General features: G+C 36.7%; 1 protein-coding gene across 4 annotated transcripts in view; it reads left to right on the top strand.

Annotated features, from left to right (window-relative positions):
* Positions 1-25,836, top strand: part of LOC150099794 (DNA polymerase kappa-like) — a 201,522-nt gene that overhangs the window by 18,909 nt on the left and 156,777 nt on the right. For all 4 annotated transcript variants that reach the window (XM_090403394.1, XM_090403392.1, XM_090403393.1 and 1 more), the window contains exons 2-3: positions 612-694; positions 24,290-24,501. In XM_090403394.1, the coding sequence (XP_090259520.1) occupies positions 646-694; positions 24,290-24,501 (261 nt within the window). In that variant the 5' untranslated portion in view covers positions 612-645. The remainder of the gene's footprint in view (positions 1-611; positions 695-24,289; positions 24,502-25,836) is intronic.

Here is a 25,836-nt window from a genome sequence, read left to right as displayed (position 1 = left end):
TAGCTTTTAGGCTAGATCTTATAGACAAGGTCATTGAAACCTACTACACCCTAGGGTCTAACAAGAAAGGGGGAAGGTCAGCTAGAGGAGGGGAATCCAGTCAGACTGACAGGAAGGCACTTCCATACTGCAAAGCAAGCAGAGCCAAGAAGAAAATGTACCATTTCTTACACAAGATCAGTTTTAGGAAAGAAGGTTTGCAAAGAAATGTGCATGTGGTGCCCCAATTGTCAGGTAAGGCTGTGTGCTTCACCATGCTTCATAATCTACCATACTATTTGAAACCTCTAAAGAAATATCACTGCATTATAGTTATTGTTGCATGCATAAAAATAATTTATTAGCTGAATATTCTTTTTTAGTAAATCACTGACAGTTTTTGTATAACAATTGTAAATAAATATTTTTTATACCTAGTTAATCATGTAGTCTTAAAATTTGGTGTGTGTGTGGGGGGGGGGGGGGTAACTAACCTTGGGGTTGGGAACCTAACAGTCAAAGAGTTAATTAAGTTCATGAATAGTGATATCCATAAATGATGTTATGATATATATATATATATATATATATATATATAAATGCTCTGTTTTATCTCCCCCTCTCCCCGCCAGTTAATATAATAATTGTTTACGGAACAAAGTCACTATGGATTCACCTCCAGGTGGTGAAAAGGGAGATGAAGCAGAATCAGCAGGTAAGGATCAGCAGATTTAATAGAAAAAGTTCTGATAGTTTTTATTTGTATTCATCAGTAATGATGGTTCTTATGAGCAGTTTCCTACATGAATTCTGAACAAGTAGCCACAAATAGCAAATATATTTATTTCTATTATTACAGACATGTATACACAAGAATCAACTCTCTCATGCATAAGGACCTCATATGAGGACACACAAAAATGATATCAGATGAGGACATAATTTTTAACATATACATGAGCACAAATTTAGCAAAATTAATGAATTCATGGTAATACTGTAAGATGTACTGTATCATCATTATAATTTTTTTATAAATGAATATAAAAATTCATGCATGAGAGGGTTAATAATAATAATTATTTTATTACTGCAAATATTTAGGCCTGACACTAATACGCTATCATCAGTGCACATTCACAAGGGAATGTTATTCCATTTTACAGAGCAGATTTACAAAATAAATTTATTTGTAACCACCACTTAGTGGAATTCCAACACACAGCTCAGATCTGTTTAAAAAAAAAAAAAAGAATAAATTCCAATGTTCTTGCTTCACCTTATTATTTTGTTCATGCACTGATGAAGGTAGTCAGAATGTAGAAAATGGCGGTGTACTAGAGAATTGCGTGGTAGTGCCAGATATGTGTGAGAGCGTCGCTGAAAGTGTAAATGAAGGTAGAAACACCGAAGGAATGGATGATTTGATCGATAATGAAAATGGTGAGATAAATGCGAGTAGCGAAATTGCCCGTTTACATGGCGCGATACACAGAGCCAAACGACAACTGGAGCATGCAAAAATGTGTGTTGAACGTACCGACAAACAACCGGCGGAAGTCTGTGACGGCAAAAAATAGAATGTACGTAAACGTCAATAAAATGAAGGAGCGAGTGCTGTATGGGGATTCGCTATTAAGAGGCGTAATAATTGAGAGTTTAACGAAGTCGTACCAGCCGGGTGCGAACATAAAGGACGTCAGCGAATCTATTCGACTGCAAAAACAGAGGGTGAAAGAGATGATAATAGTGGCAGGAACGAATGATTTGAAAGAGGACAAAATGGAAATGATAGAGGATGTGAGGGAGTTGTTTGAGGTAGCAAAAGAGAAGAGTGAGAGAGTTAGGATGGTGAGTATCTTACCGCGGTATGACAGCGAAGTGTTTAGAAGGAGGGCCATAATTGCCAATGACTTTATGCGTGGGTTATGCATGGAGAGTGGTGTGGAATTTGTGGATGTGTGGAATGAGTTCGATGGGCGAAAGGACTTATATAAGATGGATGGGTTACATTTGAATGGAGTTGGTGTACGGAGACTTGAAAGAGTGTTGATGAATGATGTGGAAGTGGATGTACAGACTCAGGGAAACTAGATTTATTAAGAGGGGGGGGAGTAGATATGCAGACTTTAGGGGGGGCAGTTAAGTGTATGAATGAGTATATTACGCCCGGGCGAGTACGACGGACAACAAATCAGAATGGGATAATTAGTATAAGGAATCAAAGTAGGGATGGGACAAATGGGCTTCTGCGATTCATGTACACTAATGCCAGGAGTATTAGGAACAAGAAGGAAGAGTTTTTGGCCATGGTTGGCACTTCCAGGCCACAGGTTGTCGGTATTAGTGAAACATGGCTGACAGAAGATGATAAAGCTAGTGGGATTGAATGCGATGGGTATAGCGTGTTCAGGAGTGACAGGGTGAATAAAAAGGGGGGAGGAGTGTTATTGATGATAGCTGATGAGCTTCAGCCAAGGAGTATAGAAGTTGAACTGCAGGATGGGGAAAAAAGCACATTTGAGGCTGTTTGGTGTGAGATACAATCTAGCAGAACAAAATATACAATTGGGTGCTGCTATAGACCGGGTGATGGAGTGGATGGTGGGAATAGTATGCATAAGCAAATAGAAGAAATGAATGGAAGGAGGGTAATTATTATGGGTGATTTCAATTATGGTAACATTGACTGGAAAGAGGAGAGGGCACATGGGAGGAAGGAATTGGATTTTATGCAGTTATTAAGGGACAACTATCTACGGCAACATGTATTGGAAAATACCAGGGGGCAGAGAGTGCTGGACCTAGTAATTGCAACTGAGAATGTAGCTGTAACGAACATGACCATGTTGCCACCAATTGGTGAGAGTGACCATAAGGTCATGACTTGGGAGGTGGCTAAAGGAGTCGAATTTACAATTAAGACAGGGTATATGTGGAATTACCGGGCTGGTAAGTATGACAAGCTTAGGTGTGTGCTTGGCTCAATGCCATGGCATGTAAAACTGCAAGGGCTGGATGTTGATGGTGCATGGGAGGTGGTTAAGAACTGTTTGCAGGAGGCAATGGTTGACTGTATACCAAGAGTCTGAATAATAAATCAGGTAGGGGTTAAATGGATGAATAACACTATTAAGCTTGAGCTGCAAAAAAAGAAACAATTGTGGAGGGAATTTAAGGAGAAGGGTGACCATCAGGTGCATGAACAGTATAAAGCTCAGGCCAGGATGGTAACAAGGGTGGTAAGAAAAGCAAAAGCAGATTACGAAAGGAAATTGGCCATGCAGGCTAAAGAGAATCCCAAACAGTTTTTTCAATATGTTGCAAGTAAAAGGAAAAATGCTCATGGTAGAATGATCTTAAAAAATGCTGAGGGTAGGGAGGTAACTGAATCAGTCGATGTTGTAGAATTACTGAGCGAGCACTTTGCAAGAGTATATCATCCAGGTGGTGGCTTTGCGGAAATGGAGGAACCAACAGCTTATACTGGAATTGTGATGAATGAGGTAGAGGTAACTAGTCTATTACAGAACCTCAATGTCAATACATCTGTGGGATTGGATGGTATACCAGCTCGTGTCGTACGTGAAGCGGCCAAAGAATTGTCAGTGCCCTTGACCATTATGTTTAATTTGAGCCTCAGGACTGGGTCAGTCCCAAGGGGGTGGAAAGAGGGGAAAATAGTTCCACTGCACAAAGGTGGTTCCAAGGCTGCTGTTGAAAATTACCGGCCAATCAGCATAACAGGAATCATTATCAAGGTCTTAGAGAAAATAGTCAAGAGGAAAATACAAGATTGGATAGAAGAAAATGGGATACTGTATCGGGGACAGCATGGTTTTGTGAAGGGTAGGTCATGCCTCAGTAACTTGCTCACGTATTATAACACAGTGACGGCTGAACTGGATAAGGGTAATGGGTTTACAGTGATTCTGCTGGACCTTGCTAAGGCCTTTGACAGGATACCACATGGAATTCTAATCAGTAAATTGCAGCATATGGGAATGGACATAGGGTTGGTGAGATGGATAGGAGGGTGGTTGACGGAGAGATATCAGAGAGTGGTTTACTCAGGAGTAGAGTCCACTAGACGGCCTGTGACTAGTGGTGTACCACAAGGATCTGTTCTTGGACCACTGCTGTTTAATTTGTTCATAAATGATATAGGAAAGGATCTGAGAGGAACAGTTCATTTGTTTGCGGATGATGCGAAGTTGGGTAGGGCAATAGTGAATGCAGATGACGTCAAAATTTTGCAGGATGATTTGGATAGATTGGAGGTCTGGGCTAGGGAGAATGGATGTCAATTTAATGTGGCAAAATGTAATGTGGCAAAATGGGAGGCAGTTTACTGCATTGGTGGAACCGTGCTCCAGGAAATTGATGAGGCACGAGATTTAGGAGTGTTGGTGGATAAGGAATTGAAATTTAGGGGACACATTGCAAAAGTGGCCAAATCAGCTCATCAAATCACTTGGTTGCTGAAGAATACGTTGACAAGCAGAGACAAGCAGGTTATTGTTCCTCTGTATCGAGCCTTGATAAGACCTCATCTCGACTACTGTGCTCAGATTTGGTCACCTAGGTTTCTTCTTGATGGGGAGGAGGTGGAGAGGATCCAGAGGCGAGTGACCAAGATGATAGCAGGTCTGTGGAATGAACCGTATGAGAACAGGTTGAGGATTTGTGGGTTGCAAAAATTGGTTGATAGGCGGAGGAGGGGAGATATGATTGAGACATTCAAATTACTGAAGGGTTTCTATAAAATTAATTCAGAAGATATTTTTGAGAACAGGGCTGGTTGTGGGAGGACTAGGGGACATCCATGGAAACTGGGCAAAAGTGTGGTTAGTAAAGGTGTTAGAGCTGGGTTCTTTACTTTTAGAGTAGTGAATGAGTGGAATGCGCTCCCTGAGTCTGTGGTGGATGCTGTGACAGTGAATGAGTTTAAGGCGAGGTATGATAGATACTGTATGAATGTCGAATAGTTGTGATGAAAATGATTTGGGGCCTCCCTCGATGAGTCTAATGACTCCCTGGAGTTGCCCGTAATAATAATAATAATAATAATGATGACCTATTAGTTTCAGGCTGATATATTTGCAATAATAAAATGATTATTATTAATTCTTGTGAATGTTTTTCTAATAATTGTTACTGTGTCACAAGTGCTATTAAAAACTCGTATTTATGTATATTTTTGTTTATAATTAGACTCTAATTATATATTTCATTGTAGGATAATACACCCTCTGTCCAAAAAAGAAACCGAACTTTTGAAAATAAAACACAGGCCAATTATAATTATTCAAATCATTTATTTCAATCAATATACTCTCCCTCAGCTTCGATGCAGTGTTTGGTACGGTCAGTTAATTCATTAAATGAGTTTTTTATATCAGTTTTTGGGATACTGTGGAGGGTCGTGGTTATTGCCACTTGAACGTTTTCAATTCATTTTTGAACGTTTTCAATGGTGTCGTATTGCTTTCCTTTCATCGGCAAATGAAGTTGGGGGAAGAGAAAGAAGTCACAGGGTGCTAAATCGGGTGAATACTGCGAGTGATCCAACACACAAACTTGGTTTTTCTCACAAACTATCTCACAATGTTCGAACGATGAGATGGTAAATTAGTGTGCAAAAGTGACCAGCTGCCTGCATCATGATATTCATGCCATACGTGACGAATTCTTGCTATCAGTCGCTTCAAAACTTCAAGATAAAACTCAATCATTGACCTTTTGGCCAGGTGGAACGAATTCTTTGTGGATAATCCCCTTAGAATCATAGAAACAAATCAGCATTGTCTTTACTTTTTGACTTCTGCAAGCGACTTTTTTTTCAGATGCCTCTCTTTTGGTGGTCTCCACTCAGCATGCTGGCACTTTGTTTCAGGCTCATGCTCAAAACACCACGTTTTGTCACCAGTAACGATTGTTTCAAGGAAGTTTGACAACTTATGAGCAGTTTTAATGAGGTCCTTGCAGTGTTCAATTCAATACATTTTTTGGTTGCCGGTCAACTTGTGGGGAAAAAAATCGCGAATTCAATTTACGAAAGCCCAAACTCTCATTCAAAATGTTGTGCACAGTTGATTTTGGAATCCCCAATTCATCTTCAATCAATTGCACGGACAATTTCGGGTTTTCTTTGATGAAATCACGCACTTTTTGGATGTTAACTTCACTCATTCCAGTTTTTGGACAGCCCGGATTTTTGTCATCCTCAAGCATCTCACAACTATTTTGAAATTGCTTAAACCACTCATAAACTTAAGTACAGGATAAGCATTCATCACCTTATGCTTTTTGAAGCATTTGATGCGTTTTGGTAAAATGTTTACCAAGTTTAACACAAAAGTCAATCACAGCTCTCTATTTGAAACTCATTTTCTGACCGTTCATCAAAACACACTGTCACTCTTGGCACAATACATGGCTTCTAATGAAACAAATGTCATAAACAGTTGACACAACGCTAATGACGATTGCTGCTTTCAACAACAAAAAGATACAACAGGTGGCATGGCTAAAATTTATACCAAGGCAATGCTTGCACTTTAAAAGTTTAAGAAGTTATGGAAAGTTGAAAGATTTTATAATGTTTAGTATGAATTTATTGTCATTGCATTAAGCGCGTGGGAATACAGTATCTCGAAAGAGGAAAGTCACTAGTGGTATATTGCATGGGCATACCGCAGGGTCTATATTTGAGCCATTGTTGTTCAGTTTGTATATTAATGATATTGGGATGGGTTTAACTGGTGATATACAACTGTTTGCAGATGATGCAAAATTGAGGAGAGCAATGCAGAGTCGAGCAAATGTAATGACTTTACAGGAGGACTTGAATAGACTGTATGAATAGGCAAGGAAGTGAACTGTCATCTCAGTGTTGCAAAGTGTGATGTTTTGAAATTTGGTAAGCAGCAGTGGGATGCAAAGTATACACTTGGTGGGGAAACTTTAAAGGAAGTAGAGGAGATGAGAGATCAGGGAGAGGTGGTGAACAAGGACTGGAAATTCAGGATGCGCATTGCACAAGGTGTGAAGTCATCACATCAGGTAATTCCAGTGATATGGAGGACCTTGACATGCAGAAATAAAGAAATACGGTTCCATTGTATAAGGCCTTGATCATGCTTCATATGGATTGTGCACAGACCCAGTGACCAAATCTAGTGTTGTCCGATCCTCACCTTCTTGTGGTGCACACTATGAGTGGGTATGAACCTGGATACTGTACAAACTAAATCACAACTGAGCTGGCAGTTGTGATTTAGCCAACCAGGTTATATTCTGTATTGACTTAAGCCAAAACAAAATGATCGTGGCTAAAGGTGTAGAATTTTCAATTAAGACAGGGTACATGTGGAATTATTGGGCGGGAAAGTATGACAAGCTTAGGAGTTTGATTGGCTCAGTGCCATGGCATGTACAACTGCAAGAACTAGAAGTTGATAGTGCATGGGAGGTAGTTAGGAAGTGCTTGCATTAAGCAATGGCTGACTGTATACCTAGAGTCCGAATAATAAATCAAGTAGGGGTTAAATGGATGAATAACACCATTAAGCTTGAGCTGCAAAAAAAGAAACAACTATGGAGGGAATTTAAGGAGAAAGGTGACCGGCAGGCACATGAACGGTATAAAGTGCAGGCCAGAAGGGTGATGAGTGTGGTAAGAAAAGCAAAAAAGGATTACGAAAGAACATTCCATGCAGGCTAAAGAGAATCCTAAACAGTTTTTTAGATATGTAGCAAGTAAAAGGAAAAATGTACATGGCAGAATGATTTTAAAGAATGCCGATAGTAGGGAGGTAACTGAATCAGTTGAGATAGCTGAGTTACTGAGTGAGCACTTTGCAAGAATATATCATCCAGGTGGTGACATTGCAGAAACGAATAAACCAGTACATTATATGGGAATTGTGGTGAATGAAGTGGAGGTGAGTAGTCTATTGCATAACCTCAATGTCAATACATCTGTGGGATTGGATGGTATACCAGCTCGTGTAGTACGAGAAGCAGCTAAAGAATTGTCAGTACTCTTGACCATTTTGTTTAATTTGAGTCTCGGGTCCGGGTTAGTGCCGAGCTGGTGGAAGGAGGGGAAAATAGTTCCGCTGCATAAAGTTGGTTCCAAGACTGCTGTTGTAAATTACCGACCGATTAGCATATCAGGAATCATTGTCAAGATCTTAGAGAAATTAGTCAAGAAAAGAATACAGGATTGGATAGATGAAAATGAGATATTGTATGGGGGGACAACATGGTTTTGTGAAGGGTAGATCATGCCTCAGTAACTTGCTCACATTTTATAACACAGTGACGGCTGAACTGTATAGGGGTAATGGGTTTACAGTGATACTACTGGACCTTGCCAAGGCCTTTGACAAGATACCACATGGAACCCTAATCAGTAAACTGGAGCTGATGGGGATAGATATAGGGTTGGTAAGATGGATAGGAGGGTGGTTGAAGGAGAGATACCAGAGAGTGGTTTATTCAGGAGTGGAGTCAAAAAGACGTCTTGTGACTAGTGGAGTGCCGCAGGGCTCTGTTCTTGGACCACTGCTTTTCAATTTGTTCATCAATGATATTGGAAAGGATTTGAGAGGAAGTGTTCACTTGTTTGCTGATGATGCAAAGTTGGGTAGAGCAATTGTGAGTGCACAGGATGATTTGGATAGTTTGGAGGACTGGGCTAGGAAAAATGGATGTCAGTTTAATGTGGCAAAGTGTAAGGTTATGCACTTTGGGACGAAAAGAACAGCAGCAGTATATCGCATTGGTGGAACCGTACTCCAGGAGATTGATGAGGCCAGGGATTTGGGAGTGCTGGTGGATAGGGAGTTGAAGTTTATGGGGCACATTGCAAAAGTGACTAAAACAGCTCACCAAATCACTTGGCTTCTGAAAAATACTTTAACATGCAGAGACAAACAAGTTTGTTCCTCTGTATCGAGCCTTGATAAGACCCCATCTGGACTACTGTGCCCAGTTATGGGCACCAGGGTTTCTTCGTGATGGGAGGAAGTGGAGAGGATCCAGAGACGAGTGACCAAGATGATAGAAGGTCTGTGGAATGAACCTTATGAGAATAGGTTGAGGATTTGTGGGTTGCAGAAATTGGACGATAGGCGAAGGAGGGGTGATATCATTGAGACATTCAAATTACTGAAGGGTTTTTATAAGATTGATCCAGAAGATATTTTTGAAAATATGACTGGTGGTGGGAGGACTAGGGGCCATGCATGGAAGCTGGGCAAGAGCATGGTTGACAAGGGTGTTAGAGCTAGGTTTTTTACTTGGAGAGTGGTGAATGAGTGGAATAAGCTTCCAGAGTCTGTTGTGGGTGCTACGACCGTGAATGAGTTCAAGGCAAGATATGATAGATACTGTGTGAATGTTGAATAGTTGTTCCAGACATGATGTTAGGGCCTCCCTCGATGAGTCTGTCGACTCCTTGGAGTTTCCCGGAACAATAATAATAATAATAAAATATAAAATTGATAAGATTGATGTAATGACAATTGACAGTTCAATTTAGAGAATATTCTTGAAAAGAATTAGTAATAATGTAAACTTAAATAAGGTTTATTTGTTTTGATGATGATTGGCATCATGTATTATGAAGTGCTGTGCTTTTAAAAAAAATTTTTTTAATGATTGTCTGTGGTTATTACCTTATTTGTTTTATTTCTGCTATCAAAATATTTTCTTATGTTAGGTGCACAATGAAAATTTCAGTATTATTGCATATACAAATATGTGCAGAGGTTTGTAACATGAAAAGAAAAGACACAAATACATAAATATATGCGCACGCACACACACACAATCTCCTGAAGTGGAATAAATACTTACTCTTCCTGAATAATGTTCATGAACCAATGAAAAACAAAACTGCTGATAATGTTATTCTCATCCTTTTTTGTTTTCTACATATTAAATGACTCAGGCTGCTTAGTTAACTCATGAAATTTTTGTAGATTTCAGTCCACTGGTTGGTGCCCTATCTCATAAATTTTAATTTTGCCTAACTTTTGTAATGGATGGTGGTGTGAAGTGACATTTAAAAATCTTCCCATTGTGTTAGATTTTTTGTATATGGAAAAGGATAACTTTTTTCTTCTTCGTTTACTTTGACAAGGATATCAAGGAACAGTAATTTGTTGTGTTGTTCTAGTTCAAGAGTGAATTTTATATTGGGATGCAAGTTGTTTAGATAATCTTCGAAAGTAATTAACTCATCCACTGTTCCTGACCAAATAACAAAAATATCATCGATGTAACGTAACCAAATTTTTGGTTTCTTCTGATAGTTTTTAATGCATTAGTTTTGAAATTTTCCATAAACAAGTTGGCTGAGGCTGGAGAAAAGGGGAACCTATGGAAAGGCCTTTTTGTTCCCAGTATTTGTCTTGAAATATGAAGAAAGTGTTTTCCATATAGTGTTTGAATAGTCCTGCAGTTCAGTCAGAAAAGGTTTACAAGTAGATCCACTGTTTACATTGGTGAATAGGCTGACTACATCTAAACTTGCTAAGATGTCTGAAGGTTCTATATTTATATCCTTGACCTTTTCAATAAAATGTAAACTATTTTTTACAAATGATTCTGTTTTTCCTATGTGTAGTGATTCAGTTTTTGACAGATATTTTGCTAAGTTTGTTTTTCCTATGTGTAGTGATTCAGTTTTTGACAGATATTTTGCTAAGTTTGAGGTCAGGGAAGCCCTGCATGTAATGAAATATCCATTTTATGTATTTTTGGTGCACCATAAATTCTTGAGACTAATGGATGTTTTGATGATAAAAATTATTTTAATTCTTCTTGCCAATTAGGTAACTTTTTGATTAAGTCATTGGATTTGATATGTGTGTGACGTGGGATCCCCGTCTAAGGATAAATAGGTATTGGAATATTCTAATAGGCTGTTCATTTTTCTTGTGTATTTGTCTGAAGTCATAACCAGTGTTGTATTTCCTTTGTCTACCTTAACTATTACTCTTTTTATCTTGTCATAATTCTTTCAGGGCTATTCTGATTTTGGTATGTTTCTACCATGTTTCACCAGCGCACTAGCTATGTTTATGGTACATAAAAAGAAATATAATTTGATAAGAAAAAGTTTAACTTGCTCCAACAAGAAAAAAAACATCTAGACCAGTCTAAAGCAATCATCAGTCTTCCAAATCAAAGATTTGGAAGAAGACTTCCAAAGTCTTCCAAATCAAAATCTTCCAAAGTCCTATCTAGCATAGAAAAAAATCTTCTAATGAGAGGTTTTAATTTTGCCTCATCTCCACAGAACATTCCAAAAGTAAACATCATAGTGTAAATTGAAAAAAGAATTCACAATCTTCCTAGAGATCTTGTAGATCTCATCCACATACAAACTTAAGTCTTATTGCTAAAATCTGAATTACCATATAGAAACATGCCAAAATCAAAGTTAATAGCCCTCAAAGAATTAAGACAAGATAAAAGCATAATAACAGTCAAGGCAGTCATAGGAAATACAACGATGGTTATGAATTCAGACAAATAAGTAAGACAGAAAGGTTGGGAGAAATCTGCATGTCTGAGCACATAAAAGACATTGAAAAAAGAATAGCATAAATCAGGCCTGGTGTTCCACACAACTACTACAGGCCATTAGTTGCTTTGGCAACAAACAAAAAATTTCATATATTGATCATAACTGTTTTATAAGAAAGTTTAAAGAAGTGCTGTAAATGTTTAGGATTCCTACACAATGCAATAAAAATCAAGGCTTCATTTTAGATCAAGTATGGTCTGCTTTCATCAAAAATTTAACTGCCACGGACCTAGGATATAACACGTGTGATACCACAGAACGTGATAGCAACAACTGGCAATGTTCTGACCCGCATATTTGTATTCTGATTTATCAGTTATATGAAATTACACTATTAGGATTAATCAATTATATGTAACAATTAATTTCACTAATATGTGTAATTAATTGTTAAGAGGCTTTTGTTGTATAAAACTTTTCTGTACGAATACCCCTGATGATGCAAGTCTTACGACTTACAAAACTTGTCAGGTTTTAATTGCTTATTTTTATTAAACTCTATTTACATCATAAATACCAAAAACTTCCCACAGAACTGTTAAACCACAGAAATTTACATTTGCATCAATACTGGTTATTGCCTGAAAGGAGGCAAAAGGTGATTATTTAAGGTGACTATGTAAATGGAATACCTTAGGGAGGAGAGTAGACTTCTTTTATATACGAGGGTGGTCTGAAAAGTTCTCAGCCTAACAATGAAAAAATGAATTTATAATTTCAAAATTATTTTTATTTTTGAACATAATCTCCCTTAAAACTAATATATTTATTCCAGTGATGCTCCAGTGCCATTATCTTGTCCCTGTAGTGGTCCTCATTAAGATCTGCAAAATGTCCCTCTAAAGCTGCAATCACCTCTTGATTTGAAGAAAAATGCTGATCAGCAAGGAAGAGTTAGTTTTGGGAAGAGATAGAAGTCAGAGGGAGCCAAATCTGGGGAATAGGGTGGATGTTCCAACAATTCATAGTGCAGATCCCTTAATTTTCCTATTGCCAAAACACCTTTGCAGGCAGGTGCATTGTCCTAATAAAAGAAGATTTTTTTCTTCTGCAAACCGAATCTTTTCTCATGAATTTTTCATCTAGTCTGGTTAAAAGATAGGAATAATATTCCCTGGTTATTGTTTTACCCTTTTCAAGATAATTAATAAACAAAATGGCTTTAGCATCCCAAAACACCTTTAGCATCCCAAAAACCCTAATGGAACCAACTTTGTCTTCTTTGGCACTGAACAACCAGCTTCTGTCCACTGTTTTGACTGCTGTTTGAATTCTGGTGTGTAATAGTGAATCCAAGTCTCATCCATAGTAATAAATCAACATAAAAAAATCAGTTGTATTCTTGTTAAAATTCTCCAAGCACTGTCAGAGATTTTTGCACAAGTGCATTTTTGATCTGCTGTGAGTAAGCACTATCTTGCACAAAGGTTTTTCATTTGCAATTCTTCATGCAAAATATATCCTACACATTCTTTTGAAATGCCTATAGCGTCAGCAATTTCCCGCACTTTGACTCGCCAATAATCCAATACCATATTGTGCACTCGATCAATGATTTCTGGTGGTGTTACACTTTTTGGATGTCCTTCGCATGAATCATCTTCAAGGCTGGTATGGCCACGTTTAAACTTGGCAGCCCACTTCTTAATTGTTGAAAATGAAGGAGAAGAGTGCCCATAAACTTTTATGAACTTCAAATGAATTTCTTTTGGCGTTAAACCTTCTTTTACAATGAATTTTATAACCACACGATACTCAATTTTATCCATTTTCAGCGATACAGACAACCCTTTTGCTTCAAACAGCTATGTAAAACAAACTACTTGAAAGAATGACTATTTGCAATTTCACATGGATGCTTATGACAGATGTACCAACTTAAAAAAAATCTTGCTGATAGTGTTGCCATCTATGGTGAAGGCTAAAAACTTTTCAGAACACTTTCGTATTATAATATACATAAAGTAAGAAGTTGAGTTGCCCACCTTCAATATCAGCCCTGATGCTACTTTCTTTCATAACGTGATCTAAGTGTCAGTGGAGTTATGTGCACTGTTGTATCACACCTGATTTTACATCTAACCATGTTTCTATACCCCATTCAGAATTTAAGGTACAAGATTTTGAGTTGTAAGTCAACTGCTGACTTACTTATATAGACTACATATATCTTGATATAATGTCCCATAATACCATATAACTAATTATAATTAGTGTAGTTTTTCTCTTTGCACCCTTCTAATAGATGAGCTTAGGTTGAATGTTATTTATAACTTATTTTAATGGTATTACAACACCAAACGAGCTAAATTATAAAAAAAAAAAAAAAAGAAATACAGTTTATTAATTGGCTTATAATTTGCTGGATTCCTACATGGAGATGAAATTGTAATATACAAAGTGCAACAATTCGGTAAGTTGAAATTGACTTGGCAATGGAATTGCCAAGTCAATTCAACTCCTCAAACAATTCCATGATAGCAATGTTATTCTTGCTTTTCTCAGATTTAAAGAAGAAAAGTTACATTTGGCTAAGGCATATCATATTTACTGAATGGTTGAGTTTAGCACTCCTACGGGAATAAATTGCCACTCTTTGCATAGAAGTTGCCAAGTTAAACAGCACCATAATGCACATGAAGAACAATTTAATGTTTTGAATCCTGAACTCTGGACTGTCCTTTATCACATCTCCGAAGCTTCAGCAAAAAATAGAAAAGATAACTCCATGGAGGACTTGAGAGACAAAAGAGGTAGTCGAAAAGAAAAAAGGATATAAAGAATTTCCAGCAAATAAGTTAAGTTGTGCTCCAAAAGAGCACAATGTAAGAAATAAAAAAGCAAAGCATTGTGTAATACTAGCTAAACAAAAATCATGGGAAGAGTTTGGTAAGAATCCAGAATAATTTATTTATTCAAAATACTACTAGTTTTGTCCTGATATTTTTTTTATACCTAAAGAAGTTCTGTGTAATTAGTATGAAACTAGTAGTAAAAAAAAAAAAAAATCAGCTGATGCCTTTTTATTCCCGTATACGGGAGTAGGCGAGGCTATTTAGCCCTATCTAACTTTTGGAGACTGAGTGGGCAGTTCAATCTCCACTGGTACCCAATCAGAGATAGATGGCCCAAGGCTATCACTAATTAAGCGGTACGCAGTGAAGAGAGACGGCTCAAATGTGCCACCATCTCGTGGTCCCTAACCCTAACACAATATATTTAATGTCTGAAATGATGTGGGTTCTACGGTCAATTTTCTTGAGTTTACAGGACAAAAAACTCGAGTTTCCGGGAGGAAAAACCCGCTTTCCCGTGCTAGAGATCGACTAACTCGGGAACCGGTCGAAAAAAGGCTTAGAAAAATTTCCTCTAGTCACCGACTAGACTCAAAACCAAGTCTTCCTTTGTGCGGCCAAGCGCCGTGGTGTGCAAACGCCACTTCTTAATAAATAAATTATTCTGCATTTACCAGCTATAGCCATGTGAACATTATATGCAGTATATGTATACACAGCATGCTTGTTAAGTAATGAGACAATTATTATATCAAAACAAAGAACTATATTTGGAATTGTCAATTACATGGATTCAAAATAATTTCCCTCCAACCCCACACAACATTTACATCTGTCATACAGGTGTTTGAAGATAAGGTGGAAGTCCTGAATGGGAACTTTCTTCAGTGCTTGGATCACATCACATTGGATGTCCTTAATATATCTATTTTCAAGGAACACTTCATATTTGGGAAGAGGAAAAAGTTTGCAGGAACCAAATCTGGTGAACGGGAGGGGAGGGGGGGAATGTTTAATCACACAGATTGACTTCACAGGCAGTGTGCAGGTGCATCATCATCCAACAGAAACCAATTGTTGTTCTGGAACAATTCTTTCCTGAGAGGCCACATGTGGGCAACAGACATTGCATTACTGCTCCATGATACTGACCATCCGGGAATGTGTTATCAGAGCTAATCTCAGGTGGTATGGTCACTTAAACAGAATGGGAGAGGAAAGATTAGCAAAACAAGTGTTCTCTGCCAGGTTGGCAGGAAAACGACCAAGATATAGGTGGATTGATACAGTACAAAGTGCCTTAGATGATAGAAATATAAGATCTGATAATGTTGGAGTCTTGACAAGTAACAGGCTGATTTGGAGGAAAATTGTAGATAGGAAGTTAGTAATGATGTAAATTTTTCATGCAGTACTATCATATCCTGTACATCCCTTTAGGGTACATGTCAAGAATTTGATGATGATGATACTGACCATTCACTGTGGTAATTTTCCTAGCTTTCTTCACATTTTCATTTGTCCGTGTGCCCACATCATGGTTCATCCTCAAGGGACTCCCAATCCCCTCTTTAAACTTTGAAAAACAGAATACCTGTGCATGGCTCAGACAATCATCGGCATAAACTTTTTTTTAGGTCTTGAACACTTCTGTAGCAGTTTATCCATTTAATTTACAGCAAAATTTTATCACAGCTCTTTGCTTCATGATGCAACTTCTGACACACTCCACTCACACACTTTACTTCATTGGTTGCCACACGAAAACTGCTGCATCACCCAACTGAAAGTTGCGCCTGCGATTACAACACACTCTAGCGATCAAAACTATAAACACATTTGTTACTTTTATTCAGAGAGCTGGCCTGTAAAAAAATCAATCTGATTGATCCATCGCTTAACGGGCACACCGTGTGTTTGTGTGTGTATGGGGGGGGGGAGTATCCATGTACTAAAAGCTTGCTTTATTCTTCTTCTTTTCAGCCATTTTCTGACCATTGCTGGATGAAGGCCTCCTCCAGTTCTTTCCACCTTTCTCTGTTCTTGGCAGTGGTTGACAATTCATCACTCCACCTTCTTTTAGGACATCCTCAGCCTCATTTCTCTTCTTTTGGAATCCAGTTCATTAGTATGGTGGTCCATCGCTCATCTTCTCTTCTGGATAGATGTCTGGCCCATTTCCATTTCAGTCACTTATGGTGAAGAATGATGTCAGTGATGTGAGTCTGGCTATAAAAAAAAAAAGTTATATAAGAATAAAAATATTGTGATCACTGAAGCTGATAAGGGTAATGCTACAGTTATTATAAATCAAGAGGATTACAACAACAAAAAACAAAACAAAAAAAATGCAAGATCTCATAGGTGACACAGTTCTACTTACCAGATTATTGATCTAGACCCCACTTTGTCTCAAAAGGAAAAAAGCTCATAAATTATTGAAAAAAGTGACTTCTCAGCCTAAATTAACAAAATGAAACCTGTTCATGTTAAACCACTCCATATTTATCATCATCAACAACCATGGGTCCAATGCCCATAGGTGTCTGTTGCTATCTTGATATGATTCTTCCATTGCATCCTATTTTGTGCAAGATGACTCAGTTTGTGTATAGAGTTTCCGCACCATTTGACAATGTCATCACCCCATTCTCTGTTTAGTCTTCCTTTTTTGTTTTTTCCTTCATTCATCCTAAACAGCAGCATTTTTATTTTCCTCTCATCGTTTATTCTATATATATATATGGCTCAAGAGACATGGTTTCCTTTTGATTATTTTTCTGGATCAGGTTTTCTTTTGGTTGTATTCGTCTGTAGATTTCCTCATTGTTCACTTTCTGGATCCAGCTTATTCTCAAGATCTTTCTATAGCACTTCCTCTCAAATGCTGACAGATTCTCCTTTCAGATTCTCTCAGGAGCACCAGGCCTCATATCCATAGAGCATGCTGCTGAAGATACAGGTTTCTATAATGCGCAGTTTAGTTTGCATCTTTATAGCTCGGCTCTTCCATATTTTGTCCATGGCTTTTAAAATAGTTATTGCTCTGGTTATTCTAATTTTTTTCTCTTTTTTTGGAGTCCAAGTCGTGTCATGTGGCATCTGAGATATGTGAAGTGTTCCACACTTACCAGTTGAAATCTGTTCAGTAACTCCTGTTGTCCAAGCAGAAGTAGTTTATTCTCATGCCATTTATTGAAATGCCTCCACCTTCTTTTTTAACCTTTTCTAGTGTTCTTCCCAGATGTGTGATGAAGGTGATTGGTAATTTTGGGTCCCCTTGTCTTGTGCCTTGACTGGTGGCAAACCAATCAATCTCTAGTCGCACCTGCTATCCTGAGTTTTGCTCGTGCTTGGCTGTTTATATCTCTCAGCAGGCTGATCAATTTATTGTCCACACCATAGGATTCCAAGACAGCCCATGTTATAGTTTGGTCAATATTATCAAATGCTTTTTGGAAGTCCACGAAACAGCAGTATATCTTTTTGTTCTTTCTTTGAGCGTTCTCTGCTGTTAGTCTTAGTGCGAGTATTTGTTGCACTGTACTTTGATCTTTTCGAAATCTGGCTTGCTTAGCAGGAAGATATGCCTCCATATGACCCTTCAGGTGTTCTGTTAGTATTTTCATCAGCACTTTGCCAAGATGACTCAATGCAATATTTCTGTAATTGGTGCATTCTAAAGCACTGCCTTTCTTATGAAGAACAACCAAGACCTATTTTTTTTTTTCACTCTTCGGGGGTATTCCCTGATCTCCATATTTCATTACATAGCTTATGCATTTCTTTTACAACTGATTCTTCCCAATATTTTAGCATCTTGCCTATTATGTTGTCATCCCCAGGACTTTTGTTGTTCTTGAGATGTTTTATAGCCTTATTCACCTCCTCTTCCAGGATGTCATTTTCAAAGATCTCTGCTGGTGGAGAAATTGCTTTTAGTTCTTTGATTACGTCTGTTGCAGTATTATTTAGTTGATTTTTATATAGTTTGCTGCAATATCTTGTCCATCTGTTTATGATTTCGGTCTTGTCCATCAATACTTTACCTTCTTCATCTTTGACTGCTACTGGTCTTGTTTGCCACTTCCTGTTGACACTTATAAGTTTGTAGACCTCTTTAGATTTGTGTTCTCCATAGTACTTTTCAATGTCTTTGCACTGGTCCTCCAACCATTTGGCTTTATCAGATCTTGTTGCTTTCTGTACTTCATTGCATTTTTGACAGTATAGCTCATCTGCTGCCTCTGAATTATCTCTTAAGTTTCAGTTCTCTTTTCTCTTGTACCAATTTTAGGGTTTCTTGAGTTATCCATTTCTTGTTGATCTTTTCTCTTTCAGGAATTACTTCCTCTACTGCTTTTTTTTAGCACTGTAGTCAGTCGTGTTGCTCTTGTATTTATATTTTGTTTTTCACTTGGGGTCTTAAGCTTAGTTTCCAGTATGTTCTGATATGCTGTTCTTATCCTGTCTTCATTTAATTTTGAGATGTCTCTAGCTTTTTGGAACTTTTCTTTGTAATTTTGTTTTGGTTTTAGTCTTATATTCGCAATCACTAAGCTGTGGTCCGAATCAATATCAGCTCCTTGGAATCATCTGCACTGTTGAACTGAGGTTCTCCATTTCTGGTCTATTAATATCAGGTCGATTGTATTCCTGTGTTTGCCATCGAAGGAATGCCATGTCCATTTATGACAATCTTTTTGTTGGAATTTAGTATTGCAAATCATCAAGTTGCTATCAGTGGGAAATTCCAGAAGCATCTCTCCATGTTCATTTCTTTCTCCATACCCTTTTCCCATCCTGTGTTATTTTTGTCAATCTTTGCATTCCAGTCTCCTCCAATGATGAGTATATCCTGCTTCGGCACCTCATCAATTTTGTAGATCCCTGTAAAATCTCTCAATGTTTTCATCTGTGCACTCTGCAGTGGGCACATATACTTGAATGGGCGTGATATTAAATGGTTAGGCACTGAATCTTGCAACCATTATTCTTTCACTAACTGGTTTGTATTCTATCATTGCCTGACAGGCCTTGTTACAGAAAACCTATGCCTGCTTCATGCTTACTTTCATTTCCTGACCAGAGAACTCTTTCACCATTTGATTCTCCTGACAGTATCCATCTCATTTCTGAAATACCCAATATATATTACATCTGTATTTCTTCTTGAAGCAACTGCAATTTTCCAGTTGTCCAGAGTGTACGGACATTCCATATACCAATTGATGTTCCATCCTTTACAGGCCTGAGTTTGATTTTTTTGTCTTTGTTTTATTTTATTTTATGGGGTACATAAATTCCACAAATATAATGTTCCCCTATACCCTATAGTAATAGCATAGACAGTCCTACTTATAAACTTGCTCAACAGTTAGCTAAGTCACTTGTCCCCATTACTGGCAACTCTCCTAATTTTATAATAAAAAATCCTGTCCATTTCAAATCAACTACATAAACAATCACATTATCATCTATCCCAACAGTGTGGTATTCCTACATGACCTTCTTATTTCCCCCTCCTTAAACATACAAGAATAAAATGCTATTATTCCTATTCCCTATATCTGAGGTACATCTGAAAAAATAACTGAAGTACTAATAAAATAAGACCTTCACACCACATGTTAAATTAGCAATTTTGATAAACTCCATCGCTTAGCACATCCTGAAGTTCCATGTTACTGTGACTTGGTCTACTACGAACAGATAGGAAGATGTGTTAATTGCTATGAAGCATTCTCCTAATCTTAACAAGTATGGTTGCATTAATTTGAAAAAATTGGGGAGATTTATTTTAAGATCAACTCCTACAATACTTTCAATATTAATACTTTAAAGTAAAGTGTAAAACTTTACACTATTAGATTGTGCCAAATTATATTGGACTTCAGATTTTTTGTCTGTTACAGTTTGAATTGTTTCACTTATTCATTGTTGTGTGTTAACTATAAACACAGTGTGCTCTGAAGATGCTGGTTTGAAATCCAGCAAAATATTAGCCAGTTGCTAATCATCTTTTTTTTATATAATTTAGTTCATTTGGTGTTGTATTATTCTTAAAATAAGTTATGAAGTCGTGGCATCCTGTCATATACATATCCAGATCCACAGAACTTAAATATGGACCTTTATTATATTCTCATGATTTCTCAACTATTTGTCTTAAAGTCAAAATCTGAACCCAGCTTGTTTCTCTCCATATTTCTCTTCCACATTATCTTCTCGAGTATGCTAGCATAAATCTTACATTAGTGAAAAAACACTCATTAAGAAAAAAGCACATTAGGGAAACTACTTTAGAATTCTGACATTCATTTTATTTCCCGCATATCGTATATTTTTTAAGGAAATTAACATATTTGTTAATAAATTTACTTATCCTATAATTAATTGTAGGTGTAATTGTAGGACTTTAGGTTTCCTGTGTCTCTCCGGTTTCTTCATGTTTGTTACTGAAGTGTGCCTGCGTGCATGTGTCTATTACAAGTGTATTTTTTCTTGATTATGCTGATTTGACTTTGGCAAATTATAGGATAATAAGTAAATAAGTTTATTTACAAATACGAGGCTAGTGTGAAAAGTTCTTGGCCTCAACCATAGATGGTTACACTATTGGCAAGATTTTTTTTTTTCTAAGTTGGTACATCTGTCATAAGCATCCATGTGAAACTGCAAGTCATTCTATCAAGTAGTTTGTTTTATCAGCTGTCTGAAGCAAAAGTGGTGTCTGTATCTTGAAATGGATAAAATTGAGTATCGTGCAGTTATAAAATTCTTTGTAAAAGAAGGTTTATTGGCAAAAGAAATTCATTTGAAGTTCATAATAAATAGTTTATGGGCACTCTTCTCCTTCGTTTTTGACAATTAAGAAATGGGTTGCCAAGTTTAAACGTTGCTGTAATAGTCTTGAAGATGATCCACGTGAAGGACGTCCAAAAAGTGTAACAACACCAGAAATCATCGATCAAGTGCATGACATGGTATTGGATGACCGGTGAGTGAAATTGCTGAGACTGTAGGCATTTCAAGAACATATAGGATATATTTTGCATTAAGAATTGCAAATGAAAAAGTTTTACGCAAGATGGGTGCCAATCTTACTCACAGCAGATCAAACATGTACTCGCATGAAAATCTCTGAACAGTGCTTGGAGTGTTTTAACAAGAATACAACTGATTTTTTTGCGTCGATTTATTACTATGGATGAGACTTGGATTCACCATTACACACCAGAATTCAAACAGCAGTCAAAACAGTGGACAGAAGCCAGTTATTCAGCACCAAAGAGACAAAGTTGGTTCCATCAGCAGGAAAGGTCATGGCATCGTCGTTTTGGGATGTTAAAGGCATTTTATTTATTAATTATCTTGAAAAGGGTAAAACAATAACCGGGGAATATTATTCCGATCTTTTAACCAGACCAGACGAAAAAATTTGTGTGAGGAAAGACCTGGTTTGCAGAAGAAAAAAATCATCTTTCATCAGGACAGTGCATCTACCCACAAAGGTGAATTGTTGGAACATCCACCCTATTCCCCAGATCTGGCTTCCTCTGACTTCTATCTCTTCCCAAAACTAAAACTCTTCCTCGCTGGTCAGTGTTTTTCTTCGAATCAAGAGGTGATTGCAGTTGTAGAGGGGGGGTATGTTGCAGATCTTATTGAGAACCACTACAGGGTTGGAATAATGTCACTGGAGCATCACTGGAATAAATGTATTAGTCTTAAGGGAGATTATGTTGAAAAGTAAAAATAATTTTTAAATTATAAATTCTTTTTTCATTGTTAGGCCGAGAACTTTTCAGACCACCCTCATACATTGTTAATTTCCTTAAAAAATATACGATGCTGGTGAATCAACACATAAGCGTGAACATTAGTTTTATTTCCCATTTTTTAGATGGGTACTATGAGAGCTCAACTCCAATCAACCAGACTTCAACCCTTTGACCAGACCTTCTGAATTGTGCAGAGGATCTGGTCTTCATATTTGAGTTTCTTGTATTTTGCATGGAGATTTGTCAGTGAATGGAATGCATTAACACAGTTAACACAGGGAGTGGTAAGGATTTTAACATTCAGTATGAAATGTTGTCAGTTGTCAGAACTTCTCACGATGAGTCTGCTGACTCTGTAGAGGGTATAATAATAATAACATCATCTACTCTAGTTGCCTTTCCAGATTTATTATAGCTTTTTTCTACTTCATGTGCTGATATGTACTCCTAATTGCATTCCTCTTAAATATTTTCTACCACTGTTCTGCTACTTCTTGTTTCATTCAGTAATCTTTCAAAGTATTTATTCCAGACACCTAGAATATCTTTATTTTCAGTTTTCATTTCAACCTTATCATCCGTGATTCTTTTTCCCATACTCTTTTCTCCATTTCTAAGCCATTTAGTAACCTCCAGAACATTTTGACTCCATTCTGATATTTATCTTTTTGTTCTTAGCAAAGTTTTTCCAGTGACTTTAGTTGGGTTACTTTTGCACATTGTTTTGCATTATTACATATTTCTTTGTATTTTCCCAGATACTTGCTCTTGCCAGCTTTCAGTATACATTCTTTCCAGAACTGCCTCTTCAACTTATTTAGTGTATCACATTGTTCTGATTTTTCTATCTTTATGTTGAACTTCATGTCATGCCGCTAGCTGAATCCATGTTTTTATCAGGGGCTGCCATTGAATCTCCAAAGTTTGGTTCTTGTTATTAAACTTGCATTATTTTAAAATAATATTTATATATTTTAGTGTATAATTTACCTCTGAATGCTGTTGAACTTGAATTTTTTTCAATGTTTTCTGCTTTCTTATACAGTCCTCTTTTCAATATAATATTCAGTTTTATCCTGCTCAAAACTTAACAGAGATTCCTTCCTATTTCACATTTCCTCTGTGGCTTGTGTCCTGAACCAGTATGAAGATATCACCATCAACAATAACATAATGATGAGACTTTTCCTTTTCTTATTTTATGTCTTCTCTCCATGTTAATCTGTATACTTCATGTTGAAACATGATGGTTAGTAATGAGTAGTCCATATTTAAACAGCAATCCAGTAGGTATAGGTACTTAGCATTATTGTTAGCTTCACTATTTTCTTAAAATTTCCCCCAAACATTTCCAGTATTCATTTCTTACTCTGCTGTTCAGTTCTCCAATAAGGACCGCCTATTTTGCAGCTGTCTGTCTAATCACTCAAAAATTCTTCCCACTTCTCTTTGATTAGTCTTCTGTGAGACCATAAGCACAAATAAGTTTCATTGTCCAGTTCTCCATTTTGAAATGCTTACATCACTTTTCTTGAAATTGCCTGCCATTCAAGAAGATTATTTTCATGATTAGTGTTGAATACTACAGCTACTTCCTTTACCTGATCATCATCATCTGAATATAACTAATATCTTGTATTTCTAATTTAGAAGCCTCTCACCTGTTTGTCTTATTTGTTTTGATAACACCAATTATGTGAACATTATATTTCACTAATTCTTCTGCCAGTTCCACTTTCCCTTTTCCATTGACTCATTTTTGAGTCATTGGAAAAGCAGCTCATATAAACAATCACTGTATTTTATTTTATTTTGAAGTAATTATCTTTTTATCCCCATTATTGAATCATCAGAAAAAATTTAATTCAGATGTTTTCATTTAAAATATTAATGGTATGTCATGCTTAATATTACACCTTTATGCTGATTCTGTTATCGTAATTTTTATTTTCAGAAAGCTGCATTATATTTTGAAAGAGAATTAATGCTAATATATAATGTATACTTATTTTCAATTTTATATTTTCATTAAAGACGGTATGATAATGAATTTATGTAAATCACATGGCATTGTTATATTTTATTTATAACTTTTGCAGTTTTTTTTAATGCATTGTTTCTTCAAGGACTGAAAACATTACAGCTCAATGATCAAAAAGCAGGAATGTCTGGCTTAAATAAAGAACACATAAATCAAATTATATACAGTGCTTCTAAAGGAACATCATATTTCGATTATCAGGAAAAAAGGCAGCAAAGAATTGATAAGAAAGTTTTGGAAATGATCACCAAGTTGAAAAGTTTTACAGAAGTTCAGATACAAGAAGCTACAAAAACGGTTTGTCTTTTTTTTTTTTTTTTTGGTTATTTTCTTTTCATATACAGGCATATCCTTGTAGATACACGTAATTATTTAGTAACATTTTTATTATTATTTCGTGACACCGCCAAGGAATCTAAAGACTCATCTAGGGAGGGCACTTACTCAACAACTCTGTCTCCACCAACTACACCAAACCACCACTACCATCAGCACATACACTAACGTCATCTACTGCCCACAACCACCACTAGTATTTTTTGTCTGTAAATTACTTGTATTCTGAAAGTGATTTGTCTGTATATAGGATGAAAAACCTGTGTTTCTGGGAAGAAACCCTGCTACCTCCATATGAGATTGGTTAACTCACCTTCAATTGAAAAATTCCCATATAGAGATTCCTCTCATCATCACAATGAGAATTGAACTTTTCCAATCGAAGGGCGCGATGTACCATCGTTCTTCCAATTGCACTTTAAGCATCATATATGTGCATAAATGATGCAAATAAAGCATTTATATCAGATACACAATTAAAACTTTATTCTGAAAGCTTAGCTTAAGAGACCCCACCAACCAGTTTTGTCATCAGTCTATACCAGTGCTTCCCAAACTTCTGGATGTCAGGGCCCCCTTTGCAAAAATTAAAATATTTCACGGCCCCCCTCGAAAAAAAATCGTAATAGAGATATATTATTATAATATTTATTGTATTTATATTCAATACAAAACATACATTATTGCGAATATTGCAAAAATCAAATGCATATATTACATTTTTTGCCTCTTACCGTTTGGTTCTGAAGACGATACGGTCTGTTCTGGTAAAATATGAAATACTGTCCTTTTTTTTTTTAGTCTGTTTCTGCTTCTTCTGATTGTTCGCGGGATTTTTTTTTTTATTTTTTATCAACCACTTATCCATCTCAGGGTTAAATTTTTTAACGTAGAATAGATCAAATAATATCACCACTTACCAATACTGGCACACCACAGACTGATAACATGAAATTAGTGAATATTACCTGAATAAGGGAATCCCCGGACCAGGAACATTTTTCACTTTTGTGACTTTTCTCCTTTTACGGTAATTAAGCCTAACGCGAAACAGACAGCAAAGGCAGTCTGTTTATTAAAACGTGCATATGATTGGTGCGGTATTAACAAAAGATCGCGCAACCGAAAGATAAAAGCATAGCTGACAATTGAGTTGAAATGCTAACTCTCTTCAACCGAATTCCATATGTGAAACTGCCATAACATTCATTATATATATATATTACTTAGTTTTAACACTTTTACGAATTTTAACACGTTCGGTTGAATTTTATTGCTGCCTTGGGAAATCGAACT

The sequence above is a fragment of the Typopeltis vanoorti genome, chromosome 14 (genome assembly GCF_054136105.1).
Source record: "Typopeltis vanoorti isolate ZY-2024b chromosome 14, IOZ_Tvanoo_1.0, whole genome shotgun sequence".
Classification (NCBI taxonomy): domain Eukaryota; kingdom Metazoa; phylum Arthropoda; class Arachnida; order Uropygi; family Thelyphonidae; genus Typopeltis; species Typopeltis vanoorti.
The sequence above is the reverse complement of the archived record's forward strand: the minus strand, read 5'-3'. Positions and strand labels throughout refer to the sequence as shown.